General features: G+C 34.9%; 1 protein-coding gene across 1 annotated transcript in view; it reads right to left on the bottom strand.

Annotated features, from left to right (window-relative positions):
• Nucleotides 1-545: 545 nt before the first annotated feature.
• The window catches only part of KDM5A (lysine demethylase 5A), a 133,784-nt gene continuing 122,700 nt past the window's right edge, over nucleotides 546-11,629 (bottom strand). The window contains exons 27-28 of the mRNA XM_090273826.1: nucleotides 7,700-8,110; nucleotides 546-2,125 (exon numbers count right to left, since the gene is read on the bottom strand). Of these exons, the coding sequence (XP_090129952.1) occupies nucleotides 1,919-2,125; nucleotides 7,700-8,110 (618 nt within the window). The 3' untranslated portion in view covers nucleotides 546-1,918. The remainder of the gene's footprint in view (nucleotides 2,126-7,699; nucleotides 8,111-11,629) is intronic.

Below are 11,629 nucleotides of genomic sequence, written 5' to 3'. Positions count from 1 at the left end.
AAAAACTGGCAGTCTGAACCATAGAGAAAGCATTTACAAAAACTGAATTTTATAGAAAAGTTCTCCTTTTTTTTTTTTTTGTAAGATGCCTTTTGAGTTAAACCTCATACCCACTCAAGCTGTGACTGGACAGTACATTTCACTTCTAGTTACTAGAAGACATTTCAAACACATTGGGGCAAAGTGGGAAGGAGACTTGAAGCTATTCTTTAGGTCCACCCTGCCCCCTTTAAGCCCCCTTTAAAAGTAAAATTGATGAATTTAAGTCAAACGACACATTTTTAAACGAAATTAAAGGAACACAGAATAGTAAAGACAATAATACTATTTCTTGTTAGTTTTTCTTCTTTGAAAAAAAAAAAAATTAGTCCCCTTCTATTAAGAATTTCCATATAGCTTACCTAACACCTTAACAAGAATAGAAAACACAACAGGAAGGAAGAGGACACAGCACCATAGTTTCAAACATTCACATACAAAAACAAGAGCCATCATAGATATAGTAAGACCAATTTTCCCAACAGACAGGGACAAGACCCAACGCACAAAGGAAATATAATTATTTATTTAAACAAAAACAAGATGGAAGATCTCATTAGGCTAGGATGGAGAAGGAAGTGCTAACTCCTTGTATTACAAGGAGGAATGGGATTTCTTTATTAAAAAGCAAAAAAGAGTAAGCAAGCCCCCAAATGGATTTCTGATGCTGAAACTCTCATATGCTGCTGGTAACAGTAAATATATATATTTATATATTCATATATGTATATTAAAAAAGGAAAAATAATCTATTTATAGAACAGTCAGTAGTCAGAGACATTTAGAAAAAAGTAAAAACAAGTCCTTTTTTCTTTTTTAAAAAATGGATTTACTAAAACAACTTCATCACCCAGAGGTCCTACAATCCCACATCCTCCGATGAAGCCATGGTGTATTCAACAGCATCTGCTGTGCGCCACAATCAGAAATGGCCAGTATTGGAAACAGCAGACATTGGCATCAGGGCTGCAAGGCAAAAAGCGGTTATCTGCTGGTCTTGCTCACAGCCATGCCTGAAGCCTGGTGGTATCTAGTATACTTGTGAATGAAGGTTTCCCCGAAAAGCATGCATCACTGTGGCTCAGTAAAACATTAACTTGTCTTCTTTTCTTTTGCAGAAGCCTGGATCCATGTACCTGCTCTTCTCTAAAATATAGACCCAGACAGCAACACTTCTCTAAGCCAAAAAGGCTCCTTGTCTTGAAATAAGAAAAGCTCTCTTCCCAGAATACAATCTAGATTTCTGAACTATAAGACATCCTTCTCCTTAGGAAAATTAGGTGATCTGCTTCTCATTTGGGGTTTTCTTCTTGGTACCAACCAACAAGCACAAATAGCTGAGGTCCATGACTTCTAACAAGAGTTAACTTCGGCCCTGTTCCTCTCCTAGTTGTATTTTCAGGGCATTAAATACCAGGTATAGTGGGGGAAAAGTGGTGCTCTGACTCCTCTGTATCTATCCTAACTAAGGAGATCCAGTAATCAGCACCTCCAGAAGGTACTGCCTCTAGGTGGTGAACCTCTAATTAATATCAACTGGCCATAAGACACATCCCTACATGCCCTGCAGGCACACCAATTTATTAATCCCAACCAGCCACCCTGGAGCTCAAATGTCTGGCCTTAATGTAACAAACCATACTCAAAAAAACATGAACTGAAATATTGGTTGCTGTACCAAAGAAGACACCCTCTGCACAGATGTGTTGATATAGAATGTAGACCACACAGTCCATGCAAAGAGGAAGTCAACTACGAGGACTTTCTTTGAAGGCCATTTGTCTTTGGAAGCAACATTGCGAGTGGATCTAAACCACTCAACTTTATGACTAAGGTCTGAATGTGGTCCATTTTCCCCATGTCCCAAACTAAGCATCTGCTAACTGGTTTCCTTAAGATCCTCCATTGGTAGTTTGTAGCTCATTATGAAGGAAGAAGCTGGTGCTTGATCTGGGCTATCTGGCCCCTGCTTCTTTGCACAGTTTATACAGATGTAATCTTCATTTTCAGCCATTTCTGGAGATACACCCACACAAACTTGATGAAACCACTCATCACAGCCACCATCACACTGTACCCAGTCTACCTGTAAGAGACAAGATTGGGAAATATTTAAGTTACATAATCTTTAAGCCTAAAATAAAAGCAAAACAAAAAGCTTTCTTGGTTTAAATGATAGCAAAAATCAGGATGTCCAGAGATAGACAATGACTTCTTATGGGGTTCTTTTTCAAAGAAAGTTGGGAAGCTAATACCCCAAAGCATATTTTACCATGGTATGTCCACAAAATTAGGCCCCTTAGGTACTCCATTACCTCATAAATACCTGGGACTCCTTGTGAGGCAGAAACATGTTTGAGAAAAACTTGACAAAAAAGGAACTTCTAATAGAGCAGCCAAGTAGTTTTAGCTAATATTAACAATTTCTAGGCAATGCAATTATCAATCAAGAAAGGAAGAGCACAACAATGTGAAGGCAATCCTGTATATTAGCTTTATTTCAAAGAGATAAGCCAAAGTACTAAGAGCATTAAATACCTTTTTAGAAAAGCAGTCACATAGGCCACTTTTAAAACTAATATTTTTTATTCTTCTCTTCTTCCGTTACAAATACAACTCCCTATAAAAAGTTAGCAAATATCAGAGGTCACATCTTACAAATTAACCAATTAAAACAGTCAAAGACACAGGTCAATAGATCACTCTGGAGTTTAAAATTAAAGTCTAGGTAACTGCTATGTCAGTGGCAGATGCTAGGCAAACTCTGACACTTCAGAGGTTTTGATGGTAGGAGGCTAGAGGCTAGAAAAGCACTGTCATTTGATGACTTTAAGCCTTGAGCCTAGAGTGAAAAATAAGGTGATTTTTGCTTTTCTATTTAGAGAGTGACTGTGGTAAGTTTTCATAGCTGATTTATGGCAGAGATGCAGTACACACCACAAGAGTCAGTCATTTCACTGGCAACGTAGGAAATCACTTAAAGCAATGAGCTTCACCAGGTATCAGAGCAAAGTAAGGAGTATGAAGGGATTAAATAAGTATGTCAGTACAGCTTATAAGAACAAAGGAAGGAGGTTCTGGCTAAATAAATGAGTTTCAAGGAAAGTAAGTACTTTTCCAAATTAGTTTCCATGTACTATAAAAAATCTATCAAAACTATGATAGTCATGTTAGTTTTAGGGTTATAATAATGGGTGGTAGAAATCATTTGTCAAAATAATCTTTCTACTTTCATTGTTCCTGTTCTAGAGTTTAAGAATCTATGTTGTGTAGTATAAAGTATACTGAATTCAGTCACAAGTTTTAAGTTCTGATGTGTATAATTTGAGGCAAGTCATTTAATCTCATTAAGGGTTAATTTCATCTGTAAAATAGAGATGACATCTTCACAGAATTATTTGTAAGATCAAAGGAAATAATATATGGAAAAACACCTAGTTACTGCCTAGGATACTGGAGGCACTTTTTAATATCACAGTTTCATGATTCTGTTCACTATCTCACCTTCCACAAAATGTTTTGCATCTTTAAGTAACTGCCTGCAGCAGCCCGCCTTCTCAAAACGTGGAGACCACTTGCATGGGAATCCCTTGTTGTGTTTGTTAAAAATGTAGCTGAGACCCATCCCAAACCTACAACCTCAGAATATCTTGAGGGTAATAAACCAAAAGACAACATTTTTAATCAGCCCTCAGGTCCATCTTATTCTAAATTTGATCACCGGCACTTTGTGATACTGCTTTTTGTAAATTAAAACAATTTAACAATTCCTTCCTAAAATAATTTTTTGTATAATATTTAGCTTATTAAGTCTGTAATAAAGAAAATAATTGATCAAATTGTTCCTTCTGTGGCAAACTATCTCAGAGATAGAAAAGGGAGATAATGACTTCTGTGCAACAAAATAAAAATAAAGGTCCTGCAACCAGGTGAAGGTTTATAAAGTGCTAATTTGGTAGTAGGTGAACTCAGAATAAATGTTCTGTCTATTTGGAGCTGGTAAAGGGAATTGGGAAGATAAATTGTTTCTTTGGGCTGCCCAGATTTGAGATCTTATCCTGAACCAACAGATAACTCTACTCTTAACCTCCAATACAGTCCTATTCATAATCCATAGGATAAGAAAGTTACTAATTATCTGTATTTGCTTAGAAAAGTGGTCTCATGTCTTTTAAAACCTAATTCTGGACTATACTCATTAGCTTCCAGTTTCCCAAAATTAAATCTATCGCTTTCTTTCAAATAAGGAAGACAACATTTTCCCTTTTGTGATATTGGCTAGAGGTGCACCTAGCTTTCCCACTGGATTCCAAAAGAATATATCTTTTCTTAAGATATTCATTGGTACACAAATTCTATCCCAGGCTACAGGTTACATAACAATTTACCCTGATATTCTAGCAGGGAAAAAAGTCCTTCTCTAATTAATATCTTTTTATCATGTTCATCTACTAACAAACTTCACTGGTTTGAAAAGGCCCAAAGGATCATAAAGCAAATTAAAATTTGGAGTGTCAAACTGAATCCACAGAAGAGTTTGACACATGGTGACAGGCTATGTAATAGCCTGAAAACTCAAGAACACAGAATCAGGCTAACTGCATATTAAGTTCTAAGATTCATTTCCCCTTTCATTACTTCTGGGAAATGTATCTATCAAATTACAAAAATAATTATTAAAAAACTTCATAGCGATGAGCTGTTTAAATATTAACTAATTATAGAGATTTAACATTATAGGACAAACAGGTTACTGGGTTTGGATTTCAGGAAATGTGTGTTTAAAAGAGAAATATATTAATTAAAGGAGATAATGTAAGTTTGACATTTCATGTTTTGCTATATGGTTTATATTTACACTTAAAAATATCTGGCATATTATAATTTGTTCAATTTTTAGAGCATATTACTACAATGAGGGGGAGAGGTGGCGGCTGGTGATTTAATGATATTCTTAGCTCAGTTACCCAACTGAGCTTTTGTCATTTTGGCATTCAATCTCTTCTGTACCAAGGTTCCTTGCAAAAGTAAGATTTGAAAAAATTTTTAATTCACTTAATGCAGTACAACATAACATACATTCAGAATCCTTGTATATACTTTTTTTTGGTGCTCTCAGCATTAAGTGACCAGGTTCTCTGTCTGCTCAAGATTGATGGGTTTCCCAAGACAGAATTTCAGTGCTAAAAGTAGGAAAGTTGCAGGCAGGTTAGAACTGATGGGAGAGACATTAAAAAAAAAAAAAGTCTATTCTGATAATATTTTCCCCTTCTCTTTCTAAAATATTTTGAAATTGAGTCTAGGTAACATTTAAGTAATCCTTCAAAGTTTTCTCAATCTGTACATTTTAGGGAAGAAGTAATAATTATTGGTTAGAAAAATGGTAAATATACATTTACCTAAATATGAACAAATCCTAAGTTATTTTTATTGCATGGTATTTTAAAGAAGAAAAATTACCCTAAAAAGCATTCTTTTCCTATCAGCATTTTGTTCTGAGATATGCACCATACATTAATTTGGTCTTCTTAGAGAGACATCATACTTCAAACTGAGAAAGTTGTAATATTCATTACAAAGTTTATAAAGAAATATAACTTTTATTAGTAAAACTGGTGTCAGGAACAAACCTGAAGAACCACAAAAATTGCAAAATAGCAAGCATGGGCAAAATGTTTAAAATCTGAAATAATTTGTTTAAAATTAAACACATTACAGAAATACAGTATTTACTATGCTTCTTTTATGTAAGCTAATGACAGGTTAAAGCACAGACTCCTCACCTTTGTATGTGTTTTAACAGTTTGCAATAGACATTTTCTCTGAATGTTAAATCTGCTTTTGCTCCATGACAATGTAGATAACTTTCTACATTTCTTTAAAAATAAACTATACTGGTAGGAGCATATCTTAGGGCTCATTTAATAATAATGATCACACCTTAACACTCACATTGCACTTTTGAATAACAAGTGCTTTCATAGAGATTATCTCATCTATTTGCATAATCCTGAGAATAAGCAAGTTAATTAAAAAATTTTATAACTGATGAGAAAAAAACTATGTGTAGTGTTTATATGCTACAGTAAGGCAAAAGGAGAAAAATGAAAAGGTAAAAGGTTCATAATGGATATAAACACTGTAAGGATAATAGGAAAGCCTGAAAAAGAAACATTTTGCTGACAGTTCCAAGACTGCCATAAAATTAGTTAAATGAGAAAGAAAAGAGAGAAGGTTCTGCCAACAATGAGCTGCTAATCCCCAAAGAGAAACAGTTAACCTTTCATCAGCCTCTTTTAATAAACTCAGATGAGAATAAATGAAAAATGAAAAATAAAAGTAACACACACTACAGTACTACATATCTACTAAAATGCTTTAAAATGTTTACAGTATATAGAAATGCTTATGAAATTAATAAAGATACAAAAATGAATAGACAGCATGATGTATATAAAATAAATTATATAAAAAGGATTGGAAGGAAGCACAAAAATATTAATATCTACTGTCCTTGGAAGGTCAGACTACGGCATATATATTTTACTATATATTTATTTCCCAAAAGTGAGTGGAAAAACTTTAATTTAAATGTAAGTGCCATTAAGTTTTCAAATGTGACTTTGTATTTACATCTCAATTAATGATGGGGTGAGAACCTGGTCTGTGGAGCCAGTTAACCAGGGTTCTACTTTTGGTCTTGCCATTAATTAGTTCTGACTTTGGTCCCATCATTTATCTTCACTGAGTCCTGGTTTCATCATTTATAAAATGAAGAACCCTGGACAAGGTGACCTCTTCAAGCTCTAACAATATTTGATTTAGGAGGGAACTGAGGGAATAATGATGCAGTTGTACTTATTCTGCTCTTATATTCAAACTGAGGAGATATTAAAATTCTAAATACCAAGCGGTATAAGGAGCATAAAAAAATTAAAACTACAAATTTACTAATAATCTTGATGGGAACCATAATAGATTCCTCCAGTCATTTTATGAACTGAGATTTTTCATGAAGTCCATTCATCTTTTTCAGAACATTATTACCTAAAGGATGGCCATTACACATAATTATTATACTTAAAACTAAGGACTAAAATTTTTTAAACATTACCTTTAAATGTCTCAATTATTTTTTACAAGGGATTCCAAAAAATCAAGATTCCAGCACTTAGGACAGTACACACAGGCCTTAGTGTAGATAAGACACAGACCAAAAAGGGAAAACTTAACCCCTTAATTTTAGATTATTAGAACAAAATTTAATGCAATTTGCTAGTGCTCTTAGAATGTGGCCCCAAGATATTTTCAGGCCACTGTGGCTAACAAGATTTAGTTCTCCAAGTTACCCTATATGGATGGCTAAGACTATTTTGAAATTTTTTATGCCAACTGCATATGAAATGCACCACTGCCCCAGGTTAGGGTTATCACATAGCTTCTCTCTGTTCTTGCCTCACTATGTTCACTAAATATACGAATTTTAAAATACAACATTTCTTCTACTAAGCACAGTGATCTAAGAGCCTCACAATTCAAAAACAGTTATAGAAACTGTAAAAAACATGTTGGAAGCATAACTATCATTATGTTAAACATGTCTCCACTCCTGCTGCTCCTTGTCCTCTTACACTTGCGCCTACACCTTATTAGAACTCACCTTGTCCTTGCAGGGCCGCTGGCAGTTCTGTGCTGCACACACAGCATTCTCATCGTCAGACTCCTCTGCTCCTGACCAGTCATACTTTGAGGGGATGTCCAGTACTTTTTTCTCTCTCTTCTTCTCAGTATTCTCTTTCACAAATTCAACTTTGGCTGCAGCAGCCTTCTCTTTCTTTTTCTTTCTCTCTTCTTCTCTTGCTAGTTTCTTGGCCAGTTTGTTCAGCTCCTTTGATTTTTCTGCACTTAATTTTAATTTCTTCTTTTTAGGTTTATCCAGTTTCTTTAACTCCTTGGACTTCTGTTTTCCTTCTCCAAAGAGCTGTTCTACTTTTTCTAGTTTCCGTTTCCGTTTCTTCTCTGAAGAGTCCTTTCCTTTTATTTTTAATGGTTTTTCTTCCATACTGTCATCCTTCAAAAATACAAAATCAGAAACAAATTTCATGCAAGACATTTAAAAAGTTTTGTTCTTACATGAGTTATCTTGAAGAGTCAAATACATAAACACAAAGTATAGTACAGGTTACTGGGGGAGGAAGAAATGAGATTTATTGTTTAATGGGTACAGAGTTTTTGTTTGGGATGTTTAAAAGTTCTGCAAGTAGATAATGGTGATCATTGCATAACACTGAATGTAATTAACACAACTAAAATGTATACTTAAAAAGATTAAAATAGTAAATTTTGTGTTGTGTACACTATACCTCAATAAATATTTTTAAAATATTTAAACATTTTAAGAAGGCAAATATAATATTCAATGAAGATAATCAATAGCAGAAAATAATGGCAAGCCCTAAATAAAAATCGCACTTATTTTTAGCTGGCTAGGGGAAAATAGGGGAAAAAGTTTCATTGTTAGCATATATTAAAATAATCTGTAGCATCTGTGTTTTAGATTAAAATCTACTCATAAAACTAAATGTAGTAAATGTATATTAAATTATGTAATAATTTTGGGTCTCCATTTACCACTACTATCGTTCTTTATTAACTCAATTTAAAAATTCCTGGAGGTTAATAAGCTATTAGAAATCTTATAAAAACATATAAAATTGTGTCATGATCTCATTACAAAGGGTATGTAGTGACTTTGGCAAGAGCTAGGAAACAGTTGATGTGACAAAGCACACACACAAAAACTTATCATTTTTCATTTCAACTTTCTTAATATTATTTTTTTTGTGCCAATGTAATAAGTATTAAAATTTTAATAGTAAAGGTATATCTAGTAACAAAAAGAACAAGGGGGAAAGTAGGAAAAAAAACTGAAAATATAAGTTTGATAATTACTTAGGAAATAACACTTGAGAATTTTTCCAGATTCAAGACTGAGAATTCTTTGACAGGAACCTAAAATCTGCAGACTCCAAAAAAACACTGCATTATAAATGTCTAACTATCACATCCTGAACAAGATATTTAACCTCTGAATACTTTGTTTCTTTATATGTAAAATGAGAGTAAGAGTATCAGATTAGGTAACAAATGTGAATAACATGTTCTGTATGTTCTGTAGACTGGGAAACATTATTTATATTGGCTACACCTTGGATTTGACTTTCAAATCAAAAACAAACTAAACTATAGTATGCTAAGCATATCTCTATCAACTACTGGTGACACTGTACCATTCATTCTATTACAAAGAAACAAATAATGAAAAGAATACCAGGAATCAAATGCCAGTTAGAAACCGGGTCTCTCTATTTTTACTACATGTGTGACCTTAGGCAAGTTTCCATCTCTTGTATCCTTAATTTCTTCACATGCAGAAGGGCTAAAAATGCTTGCCTTGTCTATCCTTTCCCCCCTCCCCTTCAGGAGTATGGTGAGAATCAAATGACATCACAGATATATAAGGACTGTATATATTACAAACTGCTATGCAGGTATAATAGATGGATGTGGATTCTCCGTTTCCACATCTATGTAACTGTTTCCTTAGGAAGCTTGTTTTTTTGTAAAATAAACAAACAAATAAATAAATAAATAAAATAATAGTAACTTTTTATTCTTAAATATTTTTTTTTCATTACAGTTGATGTATAATATTATATTATTTCAGGTACAATCCAGTAATTAGACATTTATATAACTTACAAAGTGATCACCCCAATAAATCCAGCACCCACACAGTTATTAGAATACTACTGACTATATTCCCTATGCTGTACTTGACATCCCATGACTTCTGTAACTACCAATTTTCACTTCCTAATCCCTTCACCTTTTTCATCCATCCCAACCCTCCTCCCATCTGACAACTATCAAAATGTTCTCTATAAGTCTGTTTCTGTTCTGCTTATTCACTTATTTTGAGTATTTCTTGGTTCAACTGTTGATAGATGTATTTACTGCCATTTTATTGTTCATACTTTTTATCTTTTTTTCCTTCTTTTTCTTAAAGAAGACTCTTTAACATTTCAAGTAATACTGGCTTAGTGGTAATTGATGAACTCCTTTAGTCTTTCTTCTTGTCTGGGAAACTCTTTGTATGTCCTTCAATTCTAAATAATAGCTTTGCTGAGTAGTGTAATCTTGACTGTAGATCTTTGCTTTTCATTCCTTTGAATATCTCTTGCCAATTCCTCCTGACCTGCAAAGTTTCTGTTGAGAAATAAGCTGATAGTCTTATTATCTCCCTTGTAGGTAACTGACTGCTCTTTTCTTGCTGCTTTTAAGATTCTTTTTTTTCTTTTTTAACATTTAATTATGATGTGTCTTGGTGTGGGCCTCTTTGGGTTCATCTTGTTTGGGACTCTCTGTATTTCTTGGATTGTATCCCTTTTTTTCTCCAGGTCAGAGAAGTTTTCTCTCATTTTTTTCAAATAGGTTTTCAATTCCTTGCTCTCTTTCTTCTCCTTCCAGTATCTCCATGATGCAAATGTTCGTATGCTCGAAGTTGTCCTTACGCTATCCTCATTTTTTTGGATTCTTTTTCCTTTTGCTATTCTAATTGGGTGTTTTTTGCTTCCTCATATTCCAAATTGCTGATTTGATTTTTGGCTTCATCTACTCTGTTAATTCCCTGTAAACTATTCTTCATCTCAGTTAGTGTATCCTTCATTTCTGACTGGTTCTTTCTTATGGTTTCCATGTTCTTTTTATGCTGTTAAGAGTTCTCACTGAAGTTCTTTTACTCTTCCCTTAAGTTCACTGAGCATCCTTATAACCAGTATTATGAACTCTGCATCTACTAGATGGCTTGTCTCCATTCTGTTTAGTTCTTTTTTTGGAGTTTTGTTCTATTCTTTCACTTGGGACATGTCTTTGTCCTCATTTTGGCTGCCTCCCTGTGTTTGTTTCTATGTATTAGGTAGAGCTTCTACATCTCCTCGTCTTGTTAGAGTGGCCTTATGTAACAGGTGTCCTGTAAGGCCCAGTGGTGTAGCTTCCCTGGTCACCTGAGCTGAGCTCTCCAGATGCACTCCCCATGTGGACTGTGCATCCTCCTGTTGTGGTTGTCTTGACTACTATTGGCATGTCAATAGGAGAGATTTTCTTCCAGACCAGGTGGCTGCAACCAGCATGGAGGACATGCAGTACAGGAGCCAACCCTATGGAACAGGATTCACTTCAGTGAGGCTCTGGTGCCCACTGAGTCCACCCCTTGAGTGTGTCACTTGTAGAGGTGGTTGGGTGGTGCTTTGGCATGGTCTGAAGTCATCCACTCTGCCCGCCTGCTTTGGAGCCTCCCAGGAGGTGCAGGTCAAAGTCAGCTGTCGTCTGGCTCCTGCCAGTGCCACTTGGCATGAGCTACAAAGCGATCTGCAGATAGCTGTTACTTGTGCTGGGCTTGAAGGTGCCCAGGGCAAGTAAAGCTGCAAACCAAGGCTGGCTGCCCCTAGTTCTGGGCCTGGGACCACTTACCAAGAGGTATGGGGCACACTAAGGCCAGTTGTTACTTGTTTGAGAGATTTTAGGAAAG

This window comes from Furipterus horrens, unplaced genomic scaffold, assembly GCF_987537825.1.
Source record: "Furipterus horrens unplaced genomic scaffold, mFurHor1.1.pri manual_scaffold_4, whole genome shotgun sequence".
Taxonomy (NCBI): domain Eukaryota; kingdom Metazoa; phylum Chordata; class Mammalia; order Chiroptera; family Furipteridae; genus Furipterus; species Furipterus horrens.
Note: the sequence above shows the minus strand (reverse complement) of the source record. Positions and strands in the feature narration are given on the sequence as shown.